At 39.4% G+C, this 21,138-nt stretch overlaps 1 protein-coding gene across 2 annotated transcripts in view; it reads left to right on the top strand.

Moving 5' to 3' along the window:
* Window positions 1-21,138, top strand: part of Polr1B (RNA polymerase I subunit Rpl135) — a 197,328-nt gene that overhangs the window by 108,924 nt on the left and 67,266 nt on the right. For both annotated transcript variants that reach the window (XM_068225688.1, XM_068225689.1), the window contains one exon: window positions 9,946-10,143. In XM_068225688.1, coding sequence (XP_068081789.1) covers window positions 9,946-10,143 — 198 coding nt within the window. The remainder of the gene's footprint in view (window positions 1-9,945; window positions 10,144-21,138) is intronic.

Here is a 21,138-nt window from a genome sequence, read left to right as displayed (position 1 = left end):
GACTTGAAGAAAAATTGCAGCAGAAGAACATATTCTCAGAAACGAGTAGCAGCTGACAACGTATGTATAAGATGGAGTCCAATGTATTACGATACTGTAATTTGCTTTCCAAACTTGTTGCGGAGAAGCGTTGAAGTTTTAAAATTTTTGTGATTCAATTTGCAGAGAAACACGGTAATCATGTCGCTGATGGAGATTTTAATGCTGTGGAGTTTAGTGCGCACTACTGATGAATACAGAAAATTGCTCTTGAAAACACCAACAAATCAAGAAAAGCGTTCTGGGGGCTGAAAAGTGGAAAGTTTCCTGAGGTCGAAATGAACTGCCTCAGTATGTGAAATATTTGCATGATGATAGATCTGGTGTTTTGCACAAAATGCTGCAATTTAAAGCATGTGAAACAGTGAAAAAGTATCAGCCATATAGAACTGAAGACGAGCCTTGGCGGCTAGTTTGATACATGAAGAGGGAGGAAGTGACTCTTCGGTGGTAAACATCCCTGTTTCTGAGAATGCCGAAAGATTATGAAGAAAAATTTGCCTCTTTTCATAGATTTCTCAGTAGAGCATTTGGAACTTGTAAGCAGTAATGATGAATACCTGTACGTGAGTTGAAGTTTATAGGTTTCAGGTACACCTGTAAATTTAAAAAAATACACATATTATATGATGCGTGCTGGTAGTAAGCCTAATTATTTTTCTTCTTTTTCTGTGCCAAATGGTTCATGTTTGTGGGTTACTGTAGTCACGTCCTAGTTCGTGAACCATGGACAACGGCTGAGTGGCCTAGTAAGTGGTCCTGAGAGTCAGGATACTAGTTGCTATGGAAAGGGAGTGGGCATCTCGGACATATTCTGAGTCATGGCCCTCTTTGTGCTCAGGCGGCTAGGACTATACAATTCACCGGTGGTCCATAACCCGTTAGAGGAGAGATCCTCACTTGGACTATGTGCAAGTAGGGTAGCATCCTGCTTCATGAATTTACCAAGCTCAGAACATTTTAAGCAAGCCTCGGACCTATGGGCGTAATGGAGTCCCACTCCCATTTGACAGGCGAGGGACTCCTTGGAAACAACTTGGCCAACGAAATGGAATTCGATGGGGAGCTATCAATATTAATGGGGCTTATGGAAGAAAGAAGGTAGAACTGGCTGAGTCAGCAAAGGGGATGCATCTGGATGTGCTAGGAGTAAGTGATATTCAGGTAAGGGGAGATAATGAGGAAGAGATAGGAGATTATAAAGTGTACTTGACGGGTGTTAGATAAGGAAGGGCAGAGTCAGGGGTAGGGCTCTTTATCAGGAATACAATTGCACGCAACATAGTTCCTGTTAGGCACGTAAATGAGCGAATGATGTGGGTAGATTTGTCAGTGGGAGGAATTAGGACAAGAATTGTGTCCGTGTATTCACCATGTGAGGGTGCAGATGAGGATGGAGTTGACAAGTTTTATGAAGCATTGAGTGACATCGTGGTCAGGGTCAACAGCAAGGATAGAATAGTGCTAATGGGCGATTTCAATGCGAGAGTTGGGAATAGAACTGAAGGATACGAAAGGGTGATTGGTAAATGTGGGGAAGATATGGAAGCTAATGGGAATGGGAAGCGTTTGCTGGACTTCTGTGCTAGTATGAGGTTAGCTGTTACGAATACATTCTTCAAGCATAAGGCTATTCACTGCTACACATGGGAAGCTAGGGGTACCAGATCCATAATAGACTATATTTTAACAGACTTTGAATTTAGGAAATCTGTTAGGAATGTACGAGTTTTTCGATGATACAGACCACTATCTGATCTGTAGTGAACTAAGTATCTCTAGGCCTAGGGTAGAGAAAGTGAAATCTGTCTGCAAACGAATAAGGGTAGAAAATCTCCAGGACAAGGAAATTAGACAGAAGTACATGGATATGATTAGTGAGAAGTTTTGAACAGTAGACAGTAAGCAGGTTCAGGATATAGAAAGTGAATGAGTGTCATACAAGGATGCTGTAGTAGAAACAGCAAGGGAATGCCTAGGAACAACTGTGTGTAAAGATGGGAGAAGGCGAACATCTTGGTGGAATGATGAAGTGAGAGCAGCCTGTAAACGTAAAAAGAAGGCTTATCGGAAATGGCTCCAAACAAGGGCCGAGGCAGACAGGGATTTGTACGTAGATGAAAGAAACAGAGCGAAACAAATAGTTGTTGAATCCAAAAAGAAATCATGGGAAGATTTTGGTAATAACCTGGAAAGGCTAGGTCAAGCAGCAGGGAAACCTTTCTGGACAGTAATAAAGAATCTTAGGAAGGGAGAGAAAAAGGAAATGAACAGTGTTTTGAGTAATTCAGGTGAACTCATAATAGATCCCAGGGAATCACTGGAGAGGTGGAGGGAATATTTTGAACATCTTCTCAATGTAAAAGGAAATCATCTTGGTGGTGTTGTGAACAACCAAGCTCATGGGGAGGAGGAAAATGATGTTGGTAAAATTATGCTTGAGGAAGTGGAAGCGATGGTGAATAAACTCCATTGTCATAAGGCAGCAGGAATAGATGAAATTAGACCTGAAATGGTGAAGTATAGAGGGAAGGCAGGGATGAAATGGCTTCATAGAGTAGTAAAATTAGCGTGGAGTGTTGGTAAGGTACCTTCAGATTGGACAAAAGCAGTAATTGCACCTATCTATAAGCAAGGGAACAGGAAGGATTGCAACAACTATCAAGGTATCTCATTGATTAGTATACTATACCAGGGAAAGTATTCACTGGCATCTTGGAAGGGAGGGTGCGATCAGTGGTTGAGAGGAAGATGGATGAAAATTAGTGTGGTTTCACACCACAGAGCAACTGTGAGGATCAGATTTTCAGTATGCGCCAGGTAATTGAAAAATGCTACGAGAGGAATAGGCAGTTGTGTTTATGTTTCGTAGATCTAGAGAAAGCATATGACAGGGTACCGAGGGAAAAGATGTTCGCTATACTGGGGGACTATGGAATTAAAGGTAGATTATTAAAATCAATCAAAGGCATTTACGTTGACAATTGGTCTTCAGTGAGAATTGATGGTAGAATGAGCTCTTGGTTCAGGGTACTTCCAGGAGTTAGACAAGGCTGTAATCTTTCACCTTTGCTGTTCGTAGTTTACATGGATCATCTGCTGAAAGGTATAAAATGGCAGGGAGGGATTCAGTTAGGTGGAAATGTAGTAAGAAGTTTGGCCTATGCTGACGACTTGGTCTTAATGGCAGACTGTGCCGAAAGCCTGCTGTCTAATATCTTAGAACTTGAAAATAGGTGCAATGAGTATGGTATGAAAATTAGCCTCTCGAAGACTAAATTGATATCAGTAGGTAAGAAATCAAAACAGAATTGAATGTCAGATTGGTGATAGAGAGCTAGAACAGGTCGATAATTTCAAGTATTTAGGTTGTGTGTTCTCCCAGGATGGTAATATAGTGAGATTGAATGAAGATGTAGTAAAGCTAATGCAGTGAGCTCGCAGTTGCGATGAACAGTATTCTGTGAGGTGGAAGTCAGCTTCCAGACGAAACTATCTTTACGTTGGTCTGTTTTCAGACCAAAGAAAATATCCATTTCCGAATCGAAGAATTAGGAAGATGAAATGTGTTCAAAATGAAACCTATATCATACAGCGGGGAAATGTTAAAGAACCCAAAGAATTTAGAGAATACATTCGTTCATGTAAATGTCTGAACAAGATAGGAATTGATGCATTGAAAGAAGAGTTTAAAAACTTTTATAGTACTATGTCACACGCTGCACAAACAGCTCTTATTTGTGCCATGGTAACAACAAAAGATATGAAACGGAAGAGAGTGAAGTACTCCAACAAAAGAACAGCCACAAGAACTTACACCATCCGCGGTGTCCAAGTATGCAAAAGTTTCTTCTTGCAAACATTTAGGATCTCCAATGGAAAGGTTCATCTGTCAATTAAGAAGATACAAACACCAAGGGGCGTTGTGGATCATCGTGGATTGGCTGGTGGAGGGAATAAACTCCCTTGAAAATAAACTGAAAGAAGTCATAGACCACATAAAGAAATTTCCACATTACAAATCTCACTACAGGAGAAGTGAGACACAAGCAGAATTTCTTGCCCCTGAAATAACGGTCATTGTCATGTATGATATTTACAAGGACGAGGTTTCAAATCCTGTATCAAAAGCAAGTTATAAGAAGATATTCCTCACGAAGTTCAACATCAAAAGGAAACCACTGAAAAAGGACACATGTAATGTTTGTGACACCTTGCAAGTTCAGATCCAAAAGACAACTGGTTGCGAAGCCGATAATTTAAAAACAAAAAAATAAAATATTGAACAAGCCAAAATTGTGCAGGATGTTAGATCATCGCACATAATAATAATATAAGAAAATTTATTGGACTCCAACCTATTCAATACATTACAGGATGTTAACATTTTTAGTTAAACATCATTAAAATGGAGACGTGTAATGTATTGAATAGGTTGGAGTCCAATAAATTTTCTTATATTATTATTGCGATTCTTTCAATACGGAAAATAAAATGATTTTCATTACTTGTAATCATCGGACATGTTGAAGACAAAACAAAATGGCATCTTGGAAGTTCTTTGCTTTGACTTGAAGAAAACCGTGCCATTGCCCAGAATTCCTACAAATACAGTCTTTTATAAAAGGCAGTTATGTCTTTATAACTTAGGAACACGCAGCGGTAAGGAAGAAAGAGGACACTGCTATGTCTGGTTGGAGGGTGAGGTAGGCCGAGGGTCACAAGAGGTATCCTCATGCCTGATAAAATATTTAATGGAACATCTACCAGCTGTTGAAGAAGTAATCTTGTGGTCAGATTCCTGTGAAGGACAGAACCGAAACATAAAAATGGTTTTGATGTTAAAAGCTATGTTAGAACAGCATCCCACAGTGAAAAAAATCACGCAACGTTTCCTTGTTGCAGGACACAGCTTTCTCCCCAATGACAGTGATTTCGGGGACATAGAGTGTGCACTGAAACTTCAGCAAGGGTTGTATACAGCAGAGGACTACATCATTGTGATGAAATTGTGTAGGAAGAGGAATCACTTAGTTGTTCACAGAATGAAGTCTGAGGATTTTAAAAGTACATATTTACTTGAGAAACAAATCGTGAATCGGAAGACAAATAATTTGAGAGAGAAGATAAACTGGCTAAAAGTAAAAGAGATAGAGCTATATAAAGACAAACCATTTAGTATCTTCTTCAAGCAGGAATATAAAGGACAGCCAGTTGAAATAAACATTCAGAAGAAGAAAGCTGTTGGTCGTCCTTCACAAAATGGCGTGACCCACTATTTTAGTAATGTGTTAACACTTCTGTGGCCATATGGAAAACCCATTTCAGAAGCGAGCTCAGCGACATATGCTCTTTGATGTCACTTATTGAAGACGATATTGATGGATTCGATTGCCAGCAACTTGATTTCATTGTTGAAGTTGAAACTTAGATGAAGCTCATGATACTTCCCATTCCTGTGTCAGATTGTACATTATGAAGTTTATTTCAATTTCTGTTATTAGTGATATCAAGTAGATACACCGGCATAAGTGAAACCATTCTATAAAATGTCAGTATGTAATAGTATGTATAATGTGTTTCTTTGTATGTGTGGTAAAGGTATTGTAGAATAATAAACAAAAGTTTTGTTCAACATTACGCATAAAACTGTTTATATGTCTGTTTACCTAGTTTATTACACTTTCATAGTAACAATCCCCAATGTAAGACATAAGTACATACATACATTATCATTATAGACTGTTATGCATTTCAGCGTTCAGTCTGCAAGCCTCTGAGAATTTACTAAACCGCCACAATCCTCGATTTGCAACTAGTGTTGTGGCCTCATATGGTTCTATACCACTTATCTGTAAACTGTTACAAATCGAGTCTAACCATCGTCGTCTTGGTCTCCCTCTACTTCTCTTACCCTCCATAGCAGAGTCCATTATTCTCCTAGGTAACCTATCCTCCTCCATTCGCCTCACATGACCCCACCACCGAAGCCGGTTTATGCATACAGCTTCATCTGTCGAGTTCATTCCTAAGTTAGCCTTTATCTCCTCATTCCGAGTACCCTCCTGCCATTGTTCCCACCTGTTCGTACCAGCAACCATTCTTGCTACTTTCATGTGTGTTACTTCTAACTTATGAATAAGATATCCTGAGTCCACCCAGCTTTCGCTCCCGTAAAGCAAAGTTGGTCTGAAAACAGACCGATGTAAAGATAGTTTCGTCTGGGAGCTGACTTCCTTCTTACAGAATACTGTTGATCGCAACTGCGAGCTCACTGCATTAGCTTTACTACACCTTGATTCAATCTCACTTACTATATTACCATCCTGGGAGAACACACAACCTAAATACTTGAAATTATCGACTTGTTCCAGCTTTGTATCACCAATCTGACATTCAATTCTGTTGAATTTCTCACCTACTGACATCAATTTAGTCTTCGAGAGGCTAATTTTCATACCATACTCATTACACCTCTTTTCAAGTTCCAAGATATTAGACTGCAGGCTTTCGGCACAGTCTGCCATTAAGACCAAGTCGTCAGCATAGGCCAAATTTCTTACTACATTTCCACCTAACTGAATCCCTCCCTGCCATTTTATACCTTTCAGCAGATGATCCATGTAAACTATGAACAGCAAAGGTGAAAGATTACAGCCTTGTCTAACCCCTGTAAGTACCCTGAACCAAGAGCTCATTCTACCATCAATTCTCACTGAAGCCCAATTGTCAACATAAATACCTTTGATTGATTTTAATAATCTATCTTTAATTCCATAATCCTCCAGTATAGTGAACATATTTTCCCTCGGTACCCTGTCATATGCTTTCTCTAGATCTACAAAACATAAACACAACTGCCTATTCCTCTCGTAGCATTTTTCATTTACCTGGTGCATACTGAAAATCTGATACTGACAGCCTCTCTGTGGTCTGAAACCACACTGGATTTTATCCAACTTCCTCTCAACGACTGATCGCACCCTCCCTTCCAAGATGCCAGTGAATAATTTGCCTGGTATACTAATCAATGAGATACCTCAATAGTTGTTGCAATCCTTCCTGTTCCCTTGCTTATAGATAGGTGTAATTACTGCTTTTGTCCAATATGAAGGTACCTTACCAACACTCCACGCTAATTTTACTACTCTGTGAAGCCATTACATCCCTGCCTTCCCACTATACTTCACCATTTCAGGTCTGATTTCATCTATTCCTGCTGCCTTATGACAATGGAGTTTATTTACCATCCTTTCCACTTCCTCAAGCATAATTTTACCAACATCATTTTCCTCCTCCCCATGATCTTGGCTGTTTGCAACACCACCAGGATGATTTCCTTTTACATTGAGAAGATGTTCAAAATATTCCCTCCACCTCTCCAGTGATTCCTGGGATCTATTATGAGTTCACCTGAATTACTCAAAACACTGTTCATTTCCTTTTTCTCTCCCTTCCTAAGATTCTTTATTACTGTCCAGAAAGGTTTCCCTGCTGCTTCACCTAGCCTTTCCAGGTTATTACCAAAATCTTCCCATGATTTCTTTTTGGATTCAACAACTATTTGTTTCGCTCTGTTTCTTTCATCTACGTTCAAATCCCTGTCTGCCTCGGCCCTTGTTTGGAGCCATTTCTGATAAACCTTCTTTTTACGTTTACAGGCTGCTCTCACTTCATCATTCCACCAAGATGTTCGCCTTCTCATATCTTTACACACAGTTGTTCCTAGGCATTCCCTTGCTGTTTCTACTACAGCATCTCTGTATGCCACCCATTCACTTTCTGTATCCTGAACCTGCTTACTGTCTACTGTTCAAAACTTCTCACTGATCATATCCATGTACTTCTGTCTAATTTCCTCGTCCTGGAGATTTTCTACCCTTATTCGTTTGCAGACAGATTTCACTTTCTCTACCCCAGGGCTAGAGATACTTAGTTCACTACAGAATAGATAGTGGTCTGTATCATCGAAAAATCCGCGAAAAACTCTTACATTCCTAACAGATTTCCTGAATTTAAAGTCTGTTAAGATATAGTCTATTATGGATCTGGTACCCCTAGCCTCCCATGTGTAGCGGTGAATAGCCTTATGCTTGAAGAATGTATTCGTAACAGCTAAGCAGAAGTCCAGCAAACGCTTCCCATTCCCATTAGCTTCCATATCTTCCCCACATTTACCAATCACCCTTTCGTATCCTTCAGTTCTATTCCCAACTCTTGCATTGAAATCACCCATTAGCACTATTCTATCCTTGCTGTTGACCCTGACTGCGATGTCACTCAATGCTTAATAAAACTTGTCAACTTCATCCTCATCTACACCCTCATATAGTGAACACACGGACACAATTCTTGTCCTAATTCCTCCAACTGACAAATCTACTCACATCATTCGCTCATTTACGTGCCTAACAGAAACTATGTTGCGTGCAATGGTATTTCTGATAAAGAGCCCTACCCCAGACTCTGCCCTTCCCTTTCTAACACCCGTGAAGTACACTTTATAATCTCCTATCTCTTTCTCATTATCTCCCCTTACCCGAATATCACTTACTCCTAGCACATCCAAATGCATCCACTTTGCTGACTCAGCCAGTTCTACCTTCTTTCTTCCATAAGCCCCATTAATATTGATAGCTCCCCATCGAATTCCATTTCGTTGGCCAAGTTGTTTCCAAGGAGACCCTCGCCTGTCAAATGGGAGTGGGACTCCATTACTCCCATAGGTCCGAGTCATGCTTAAAATGTTCTGAGCTTGGTAAATTCATGAAGCAGGATGCTACCTTACTTGCACATAGTCCAAGTGAGGATCTCCCCTCTAACGGGTTACGGACCACCGGTGAATTGTATAGTCCCAGCCGCCTGAGCACAAGGAGAGCCATGACTCAGAAAATGTCCGAGATGTCCACTCCCATTCCATAGCAACTGGTATCCCGACACTCAGGACCACTTACTATGCCACTCAGCTGTTGCCCATGGTTCATGAATTAGGACGTGACTATAGTAACCCACAAATATGAACCACCAAGGACAAAATTGTCATGTGGTCAGTTGATGCGAAATAGAAAGAATGAATTACTTCAGAAAGTTAAAATTGACTAAGCAACATTTTATGGAAAATCAGACACTTTATGACTTGCTATGCAGTTGGTGATTGGTCTGTAAATCGAAGTGACCTTAGTCCTTCTTATGGTGAAAGAAATCTGCCAATTCATTCAAAACTCGAATTTATATGCTAACAAACATGTTCACATCAATATCTCGAAATGACAATTTGGCGCTTGGTCAAGTCATGTGTAACACCGTCCATTTATTGCTGTTAAAATGTTGGCTCTACAGATCTGGAGTTGTAAAAAAAAAAAAAAAAAAAATGATGTCTGGAAATTTGCATTTGAGTAGCCTCAGAGATTTGAGGGAGAGGATTAATATTAAATAACATGTAAAATTTTGGGTCCTTATTACTTTTAAAAAGTATTTTAATTCTAATGAGTTTTTATTTACTAACTTCGCGCATATACCTTCCATCCCGATTTTTAAGCTCAAATTTTTAAAAAAGTGAGAGATATGACTAAATATGGTATTTTGAACAGTCATATTATAAACTATCCTCTTCATAGTCGTATCGATGATATAATCTAATAGTTTCGTAAGAAAATATTTATCAATTAGGTGGAAAATATTTTCTTACAAAACCAATACAGTCCTTATATAATTAACACCAGTGGTTTTGTTCCTCTGTCAACTGTATGCTATTTAATTTTATCTTCTTTCTTGGTTTTGGGTTCATTTCGTACCTCTGTTTCACCTTTCAGTGAATTCTTTCTCCTGTCTGCTGTGGTTGGAGGAACTCAAATTTGTCTGTTCCTAGCTTGTTTTTATTTCTGTATAATTTTCACTTCCCTACAGGTTCCTGAGACCTTGGAAATTGCATTTGTTCCCAAGTTATCTGGAGTTGGTCAATATCCTGGACTTTATCTCTTCACTGGGCCTGCCCGTATGATGCGACCAGTTATTAATTTGAGTGCTCAGAAGGTAGAGCTTATTGGGACATTTGAACAAGTTTATATGGATATATGCATCATTCCAGAAGAAGCATATCCAGGGGTAAGTGTGAATCAACTAAACAGATATAGAAAGCAACTGCCGGGCTTAGAAACTAAGATTGTAAAGCACTAGCTTTCTGATTCCAAGATAGCAGGTTCAATCCTGGCTCAGTATGAAGGGGCTCAAATACATCAGCATATGCCGATAGATTTGCAAACATGTAAAATAGCTCTTGTGGGACAAAATTTTGGCACCTCAGTGTGTCTGAAAATGTTTAAAGTAGTAAGTGGGACTTAAAACCAATTATTATTATTATTATTATTATTATTATTATTATTATTATTATTGTTATTGTTATTCAATTTCGCTAATCGGCCAACTAGGGACCACGATAAGCCTCACTTTACATTCTAGCATTTGTTCATTTCTCGTTTGATCCACATCACCTTCATTAGCTCACTGTGTTTAGCACGACGTTCTTCTGTCCATTTAGCACCAGTTGCCCGTTTTTTGTCCCGGAAAGTCCCAAAAGTCTTGATGGTTGCTCTGAAAAGATTTCGGTCTTGTGCATCTTCTTCTTGTAGGCCCAGTTCTTTAAGATCTTTCTTGACATTAACGTACCATGGCATTGCCATTTTTGGTTTTGAGTCAAATATACTGAAGATACGTTTCGACCATCGAGAGTCGATCATCCATCGTACATGACCGTAGAAACGAACTCTGCCTTTACTCATTGTGTCCGTGATTTTCTCTATCTTAGAGTATACTGCTTGCCTGGATTTTCTAATGTAGATGCCATTTTTGTAGTTTGGACCAAGTATGGTGTGTAGGATCTTTCTTTCTTTTCTCTCTAAATCCGCAAGCAAACATTTCTCGGACAGAATAAGGCATTCAGATGCATACAGCGATACTGGTTTGATTACAGTGTTGAAGTGACGAATTTTTGTGTTAAGGGAAAAGCACTTTTTGTTGTATATGTTGTGGGTGGTTTGGAAAGTGACTTCCATTTTCTTGATTCTTGCTGCTATGGCCTCTTTGTCAAGTCCATTTTGCTGCATCCATTCCCCAAAGTATTTAAATTTACTAACACGGTTTATCGTTCCATATTTGGTGTTTAGTTGTGCCGTATCATCTTTGATATTTGACATTACTTCTGTCTTTTGAAAGGAAATTTGTAAACCTGTTTGTTCTGCTATTTCCTTCAACACATTGATCTGTTCTGTTGCACTTTCGAAATCTTCTGTCATAAGGGCTATATCATCAGCAAACGTTAAGCAATCTATTTCCACTCCATTTTTCTTTGTCCCAGTCCTACGGGTTTGTAAAGGTTTCTTTCTTTTAACGCCTTTCACCACTCCTGTATTACCTTCTCAAGTACGCAGTTGAACAAAAGAGGTGACAGCCCATCTCTCTGTCAAACGCCTGTCTTGATCTCAAAGGGTTCAGAGAGACATCCTTGGAATTTTACTTTGGATTTGGTATTAGTTAGTGTTGCCCTTATTATCACCAGCAGTTTCTCATCGACTTCCATTTCTGCAAGGATGTTAAGCAACACATCACGGTCGATGGAGTCGTATGCTTTCCTGAAGTCTACAAATGTAGATACATAGGTTCGATCTCTCAGCATATGGTATCTTATTATGGTTTTTAGGTTAAGTATTTGTTATGCACTTGATTGGCCTTTCCGAAAACCTGCTTTGTATTCCCCGAGTTTGTGTTCAACTTGCTGTTCTAGTCTTTCAAGGATGGATAGTGACAGGATCTTGTAGGCTACTGACAGAAGAGAAATTCCACGGTAATTGTTCACATCTCTTATATTTCCTTTCTTGTGTAAAGGATGGATCAAGGCTAGCTTCCAGTCCTCTGGTAGTTGTTCTTTTTCCCATATATCTACAGTGGTTTGGTGTAGGATGTCAATTGCTTCTTCCGGGGCATGTTTCCACAGTTTCACAATCATGGAGTCTTCACCAGGAGCCTTGTTATTTTTCAGTCTCTTTATGTGGCGTTTGATTTCATCGCGATTTGGTGGAGAAGATGGCAGGTTTTGGCTCACTGGTTTGTTTGTTTTGATGGGGTTGGCTGGTTTTTCACAGTTTAGAAGGTTGTTAAAGTACTTAGCTAAGATTTTGCAGTTTTCTTCATTTGATGTTGCAAGAGTTCCATCTCTCCTTAGAAAGCAAAGGGAAGGTGCCTTGTATCCTTGTACCTTCCTTTTAAAATTTCTGAAGTATTCACGGGTCTCACCTCTATGAAAGTCTTGCTCAATCTTGTCCAGTAGTTCCTTTTCATACTTGCGTTTCTCACTGCGTATTATTTTTGCTGTTTGTGCTTGTTGTGTTTTGTACATCTTCCAATCTTCTTCTTTTTTTTGAGGTGTAATACTTTTTCCAGGCATACAGACGATCCCCTAAGGTCTTCTCGCAGTTATCGTTCCACCACGTGTGCTGCTTCCTCTTCTTGATTTCGGCCACTCCTTTTGCAGCTTGTATCGTCTGCTTTCTCATGCTGTTGAAGTCTTTCTTCACTGGTTGGGCAAGTTCTTTGAATTAATTCTCTCTTTCTCTGAGCTTTTTTGTGTCAAAGTGAATTATGGTAGGTTCGTTCTTATTTTTGTTGAGAGGACTTGGCCAAAACTTGATTACGGATATGTAGTGATCTGAGTCTATGTTTATTCCCTTTTTTACGGTAACATTCATGATTTCTGGACTGTATCTTCGAGATATAGCAACATGGTCTATTTGGAATTCTCCCATTGTTTTGTTTGGGCATCTCCATGTCATTTGTTTTCTTGGTAAGTGACGAAAGTGTGTTGACATCAGTTGGAGGTTGTGGTTATCACATAGTTCAACGAGGCATTCTCCTTTCTTGTTGGTTCTTTTGTGTGCTGGGTAGAGCCCAACTACTTCCCTGTGTTTCTGTTCACGTCCTACCTGTGCATTAAAATCACCCATTAGGATCTTGACGTGGTGTTTCGGGATTTTCGCTAATCTGGCATCCAGAACGTTCCAGAATCTGTCTGTGCCTTCAGGGTCTTTTTTGTTTTGTTCATTAGTTGGGGCATGTGCATTGACTAGCGTATATGTTTTATTTGCACAACGCAGGGATAGTAGGCATAACCTATCATTAACAGCTTCAAAATTTGAGACTGACCTAAAGATTCTGGTGTTGACAGCAAAAGCTGTTCCGAAGATAGGGGTGTTTTTCATTACTCTCTTATGGGATCTGTTCTTGAAGAACCGATACCCTTCAGACTCAAAGGTATCTTCGTCAGTGAAGCGAGTTTCTTGCAGAGCCATTACTGAGATTTTATTTTCGTGGAGGGCATTGGTCAGCTGTTTCATCTTACCAGTTTGTATATGTTGAACATTGCCAAAAAAGTCTTAGACATGGGTTTCAGCTTTCGTGACTGTTCAGGATTTCCAAGATGCTCTGACTCGTCTTTAGCATGATGTTGCTTCCCCTCCCCAGAATCCAAATGGGATGCATGCGTCACTTGTCGGCGACGGTGGATTTCTGTGAAAAGTTGCCACCTGGGGTATTAACTTCATGTCTTTGTTTTACCATCATGCTTGAGAAGCTTTAGCTTAGCTTGGAGCAAATTGCTCATTCTGAATACAACCAAGGTTGTTAGCCCTGGAGGGCCTCAAGATGTTCTCCGGCTGCAGGCAGGCATTTCCTCCTTGCCCGAATAGTTATGGTTTTCCTGCCAAAACTCGGGTGGCTGATTGCAGTGGTTTCCCACTGGGTGATGTGTTCGCCACATCCCTACGCCATATTATTATTATTATTATTATTATTATTATTATTATTATTATTATTATTTAAGACAACTACTAATGACACTTGTCATATTTCAGAAAGCGATGGAAATGCACTCCATTAGCCTGCAGACAAGTGTATATGAAATTATTTTTATTCCTTTCAAATTATCCTCCAGAATTCCTGGGCCCAGTGTTTGCTAAGTCAGGCTCTCCTTGTCACTAGCTAGGACAAAAGGGTGGGTGATATAGGAGTAACACCTCCCTAAAAATATTAGTCCAGGTGGCCCTGCTGGTAGTACCTTGTAATGGCCTCACTCCAGGGTTAAAGATGGTCATCGTTTTTGAAGCGGAAGGGGCAGACAAAGCTTCAGTGATGTACAACAATTGATGAATTTCATCATTTCCATGTCCATGTTGACATTATTCAATTCTCAAATGAAAGGGTCCACCTGTTCAACACTTGATCTCATATATTGAGTTATGTATTAGTGAGAATACATGTTTCGTCCCCTATGAGGACATCGTCAGTTCCTTGAAAGGTAAGCATAAGGCTACAAGGACAACATTAATATAATTGCATATTTTTTTAAAGGATAATGTCTTTTGGTTGAATTGTATCTTGCTTGGGCACCGAATTGCAGTCTATGTGAGCAGACATTAGAATTCAAATCTTTTATGGACAACCTTAAAAAATTACTTGTGTGGTTGATGAAGTCTTTAAGTTTAATTATCTCTTGAGCAGAAAGCTTACTGTCAACTTGAACACACACTTAGAATTAAACTCATAAGATATAATCTCGGATATCGTAAAGTGATTTTTTTAGCAATTAATTTTTAGGAATTGACTATGGTATTAACATGTTCTTTGTCCAACTCGGCTGAATGGTCAGCGTACTGGTCTTCAGTTAAGAGAGTCCCGGGTTCGATTCCCGGCCGGGTTGGGGATTTCAATCGCTTCTGATTAATTCTTCTGGCTCGGGGACTGGGTGTATGAGTCCGTCCCAACACTCTCATCATATTCAGACAACATACCACTCTACCAACCAGCACAGAAACATGCAATAGTGCTTACATCTCTCCATATAGGGTGGGTGTTAGGAAGGGCATCTGGCTGTAAAACAGGGCCAAATCCACATGTGCAATATAGTTCGCACCCACGACCCCACAGGTGTGGGAAAAAGCAGTAGGAAAGGAAGATGATTAACATGTTCTTTAAAATGTTAAAAGGGGAAACTCCTCTCAGATGATGATTGTGTTTATATGTAATTGTGTGTAATTCAACTTAACCAACTGTCTGTACCACGAGTGCTGCATATCAAGTCCCGTACCACCTTTGAGGAGGATACAGTGAGGAAACTCAACACAGTAGAATTGTCGTTGGATTACACACGTTCTCTGCGCGGTCGGTCATGAAGTGAGATGAATCTTCGCATTGAGTTTTTATGACCAGATGCTCTTCCTGATGTCAGCCTCATCAGAGGAGTTAGTGAGACAAAATTAATACCGGTAACATGATATATGATAATAGGAAGGGAGAGAGGGTGAAACCTGGTGGTGGCACATTGCCTACTCCTGTTGAATATCTCCAAGGGGCCTGCTCAAGACTTAATATCCTTATTCACTGTGAAGTACGTAGGTGCTTTGAAAAGTTCTCGAAATGTACTAGAATTAAGTATGTTACCTCGGTGGAACTGCTATTATTTTTCAACATTGTCTCCTTGTAGACTAATGCATTTGGTCCAGCGATGTTCCAATGCCTTGATCCCATCTCGAAAATGAGATTCCTCCAGGCCTGCAAAATACCTCTCCAGTTCGGCTGTCAGTTCTTCCCTAGTAGAAAATCTCCGTCCATCGAGGAAAATTTTCAGCTTGGGGAATAGATGAAAGTCTCATGGTGCCAAATCAGGTAAATAAGGTGGATGTGGCAACAATTCGTACCCCAGTTCATGAAGTTTTGCATGGCAATAACACTTGTGTGCGGCGGAGCGTTGTCCTGATGAAAGATGACTTTTTTCCTTGCCAAACCAGGCCTTGTTTTGCGTATCTTTTCCTGTAGTTGGTCTAGGAGGTTTGCATAGTATTGCCACGTAATTGTTTGGCCAGTAGGAAGATAATCTATCAGCAGAATGCCTTTTGCATCCCAGAAAACTGAGGCCATGACCTTACCGGCCGAACGCACTGCCTTTGCTTTCTTTGGTGGTGTGAATCAGCATGTTTCCACTGCTTTGACTGCTGTTTTGTCTCTGGGGTATAGTAGTGGACCCAAGTTTCATCTGTAGTCACAAACCGGCGCATAAAATATTGTTGGTTGCACTGAAAACGGGCCAGACTTTGTTCGGACATTTCCAATCTGGTGTGTTTATTGTCCAATATCAAGAGCCGCGGCACCCATCTTGCGGATATTTTTTTCATACACAATTCTTCGGTTAAAATATAATATACCCGTTCAGAAGACATCCCTACAACTTCAGCAATCTCCCGCACTTTCAGTCGACGATCCTCCATGACCATTTTATGCACTTTTGCGATAAATTCTGGGGTCTTTGGCCGTCCACTATGCGGATCATCATCCAAGCTCTCCCGACCAAATTTAAACTCGCTGGTCCTCTTGGCAACAGTTGAAAATGAAGGAGCAGAGTCCCCAGTGTGTTCTGAAAGTCGGCATGAATTTCCTTTGCTTTCATACCTTTCTTTACAAAGTATTTAATCACTGCTCGAATCTCAGTTTTTTCCATTGTCACAAATCACTACGCGGGAACAAAAACAAAGAGTCGTCACTACCACACTCCTGCAGCTAGAGCACTGACGCGCCATGTGTTCACTCACAAAGGATGTGTGATGATTGCGCGGGAACCTCGTTGCTCTAGCACTGACATCTAGCGGTGATTCCGAGAACTTTTCAAACTGTCCTCGTATTGGTGGATGGCCACGACTGAGAGATATATAGAAAACTTTTATCGAAGAGACCTCATCTCGTCACATTCTAGAGAACTGATTATTTTATTTGTGGTAGTTTAGGGAAAGGGAGAAAAGGAGGTACAAAGGAGACTGGACATTTGGAATGAAAATCAGAAGGAGTTTGGAATGGCAATTAGTAAAAAGAAAACTGTATTCATGCACTGTGGAAAAGAGAAAAAGAGAAGCCAAGTGAACATAGACGGAGAACGGTTAGAGAATGTAGAACAGTTTACATATCTGGGTAGCATTATTTATGGAAGTAATTAAATCAACCCTGAAATTAATAACAGACTAAGTAAAGGTACAACATTTTATCATCAGGTCAGAGAGCTTTTATGGGACGACAAAGTACCCAAGAGAACGAAATTAACATTATATAAACAGTATTTCATACCAGTTGTGACATACGGACTAGAAACGCTGGTAAATAATAAGAGACAAGGTAGTAAGATCCAAGCAGTAGAAATGAAATTTTTAAGAACATTGCTTAAAAAGACAAGAAGAGATAGAATTCAAAATATTAAAATCAGAGAAGAGCTAAATATAGAACTGTTAGTACAGAACATACAGAAAGCAAGACTGAGATGGTTCGGACATGTATAAAGAATGGGAAAGGAACAGGTAGCAAGAAGGGAATTGGAAAAAGAAGTTAAGGGAAAGAGACCAGTTGGAAGACCGAGAAGAAGGTGGATGGATCAGATTTGGAAGGACATTAGAGAAGCTGGATTGGATGTGGCTAAAGTAATGGAGGAGGAAAAGTGGAAGGACAGAAAGGAGTGGAGGAGGCTTGTTAACCACACCCTGGCGACTGGAGTGGGACATTGATGATGATGATGATAAGTTTCACAGCCCCTGAGTTAGTTTTCCATTAGTGCTGTCATATGCCTTCACTTCATATGAACATTGCAGAGAGGTTTGGAATTGAATCGAGACTTTTGATATGGAATCTAGTGATTAGTAATTGTATACCACCTCTCCCCTGCCAGCCAACATTCTAATGATGAAAGTTTTTTTAACCAGTGGGACTTGAACTGGTTAACCATGGTGTCACACCATATAGACTCGACACCTTAATGATCATGGCCACCAAGCAGGCAAGTAGACAACCCCCCCCAACCGGGGCTGTTTGAGACAAAGAAAAAGAGAAAAAAAAAAAGAAAAATCTTGCCTATATCCTTTTCAACATAATTAGTCAGGGGAGAGCAACAGTTCTGCTTTGAAGTGGGTACAGGCCAAGTTGCAGCTCCAATGACGTCGCACAAATAGGTGAACAGTTTCGTATGTCCAACCCACTTGTTGCAAGCATGCACCAGTCATGTGATGTGTCTGTAGTAAGAATGTCTGTCAGCGGAGTGTTAGCACAATTAGCTGACTTTCTCGGTGGCCCGAGTTCAATTTCCGATACTGCCAGAGATTTAAAAATGGCAGGATGGTTGGTATGTGGTAAAATCGTACACGCAGCTCATCTCCATTGGGGGCGTGCCTTAAAAAAAAAAAAAAGAACTGCACCCCCTCGGAATGAGGATATGAGTTTACTTTAGTTTAAAAATATTCAGTTGTTGCTATTAATATAGCAGTTGAGATCATTAACAAAGTGATCATTCAATATCTCGTAACTCAGACATACTCATAACGATAACAATCATAGTGCTTTACAAAGGAAATTTAATATGTCCTCCTATTCAGTACATACACATCTCCATCATTAGATGGAGTAATAATAATCATACATATTTCAACTCATTTGAGCCATCTTCAGTGAAAAAGGGTTAACGATTTTTATATAATTGATACTAAAAAATGTGTTAAAACATAATGAAGAAAACAATGAAAACAAATGAGACATGACGGAATTAAAACATCAAGTCATTATGCTGAGTTTGTGGACCTCTTAGTCTAAAACTTGTGGTGTGTTACAATTAAAAAAACGAGGACGAATTCACTGTGCTAAAATTTAAAATGACAGCTTGTCTTCATTGAGTCACCATCACAAATAGTTAAGACAGCAGCAAAAAACTGAGAAACTATTTTTGAGAGGAAAACAAATGCCAGGTAAAATGTATGTGACACATAGTGGAAACCGCCAGTGAAGTTCAAATTTATTAAATAGTTGCCCTCTCAATCGCCTTGACGTTCTCTAATTTATTTTTTTTTTTGCTACGGGCTTTACGTCGCACCGACACAGATAGGTCTTATGGCGACGATGTTCTCTAATTTAGCGGTCCCATTCTCACTGATCGGCACTGGCCTTCTGACCCTAACTTGGCAGGTTCGATCCTGGCTCAGACCGGTGATATTTGAAGGTGCTCAAATACGTCAGCCTCATGTCGGCAAATTTACTGGCACGTGAAGTAACTCCTGTGGGACTAAATTCCGGAACATCCGAAAACCGTAAAAGTATTATTATTTATAAATTTCATTTTCCGTATTGACAGATTCAAAGCATAGATAAGAAAAGTGTTTTTCCACCAATCAATACACAATTTATTTTAAATAGATTAAACTAGTACCGGTTTCGGCTCTTTAACGGCCATCATCAGCTAGTACATTGTTTGTTTCCAGCCATTAGACAATTCACAAGTTGTTATTGTATTAGACATCCGGATGTCTAATGGGGGATGGAGATGTATACAGTAGCATGTAATTAAAATATCAGTAGTCAAGGTAAAAATTACAATAAGTTAGAACATGAGTATGTAGGACGTATTAAAACATATGGGTCATAATATAAAACACTTAAAAAGTTTTAACACATTAAAATATGGTAAGTATAGGTAGACACTTGTTAAAAATTTTTAGTTCATGTTACATAGGTTCCATTCTTCAATCTTCTGTGTAGTTCCTTTGGTTTTATGTTACGTTGATTTTAGCTGTGTATGGTAATCTTCGAGAAAGTTCTGAGGCTGGTATGCGTCGTATTGATATGGACCTTTGTCATGAAGAAATTTTTTATATTGTGTTATATATTCCAACTTGTGATGTACTCTGGTAAGTTTTAATAAAGTAAAGAGCAGGTCTTGAGTTTGAATTAGAAGTAGTTGGTGGCAACACCTCTCTCGTCTACGTTTGTGGTTGTAGTTTTAGTTGTTGTGGAAGTCTTGTGCCGATGTGTTTGAAGGACAACTAAAACTACAACCACAAACGTAGACGAGAGAGGTGTTGCCACCAACTACTTCTAATTCAAACTCAAGACCTGCTCTTTACTTTATTAAAACTTACCAGAGTACATCACAAGTTGGAATATATAACACAATATAAAAAATTTCTTCATGACAAAGGTCCATATCAATATGACGCATACCAGCCTCAGAACTTTCTCGAAGATTACCATACACAGCTAAAATCAACATAACATAAAACCAAAGGAACTACACAGAAGATTGAAGAATGGAACCTATGTAACATGAACTAAAAATTTTTAACAAGTGTCTACCTATACTTACCATATTTTAATGTGTTAAAACTTTTTAAGTGTTTTATATTATGACCCATATGTTTTAATACGTTCTACATACTCATGTTCTAACTTATTGTAATTTTTACCTTGACTACTGATATTTTAATTACATGCTACTGTATACATCGCCATCCCCCATTAGACATCCGGATGTCTAATACAATAACAACTTGTGAATTGTCTAATGGCTGGAAACAAACAATGTACTAGCTGATGATGGCCGTTAAAGAGCCGAAACCGGTACTAGTTTAATCTATTTAAAATAAATTGTGTATTGATTGGTGGAAAAACACTTTTCTTATCTAAACCGTAAAAGTAGTTAATGGGACGTAAAGCAAATAACATTTTTATTATTCTTAAGCTGGTGTTTGTAATGTTTCAAAGGAGCACCTTGAGGTCTTTTGCCGTGACGAGTCTCACCATAGAGAAGTTGTTTAGGCAGTCTGCTATCATTCATCCACTGGACGTGACCAGCCCATCTAAGCTGATGACTGATGATGAAGGCTTCTATGTTGTTCATATGTACCTTGTCAAGAACTGCCACACTGCTTATGTATTTCTGCTGATGAAAAAAAAAAAAAAAATTACCTTTGTTGACTTCAAAAAAGCTTATGATTCAATTGACCGACAGACTCTATTCAACATCCTTGAGGAATTTCAAGTCTGCAGAAAAACAGGGGAATTGATCAAGCAAACTTCAACAGGCACAACAGCGAAAGTTAAATTTTTAGGAGAAATTTCAGAGCCATTCGAAATTACTACAGGGGTCAGGCACGGCGATGGATTATCACCACTACTATTCAATCTAGTTCTGGAAAAAGTGGTTCGAGAATGGAAGAATGAAACTAAAGGGATCAATATTGGTAGACTTCTCAAAAA

Source organism: Anabrus simplex, chromosome 1 (genome assembly GCF_040414725.1).
Source record: "Anabrus simplex isolate iqAnaSimp1 chromosome 1, ASM4041472v1, whole genome shotgun sequence".
NCBI lineage: Eukaryota > Metazoa > Arthropoda > Insecta > Orthoptera > Tettigoniidae > Anabrus > Anabrus simplex.
Note: the sequence above shows the minus strand (reverse complement) of the source record. Positions and strands in the feature narration are given on the sequence as shown.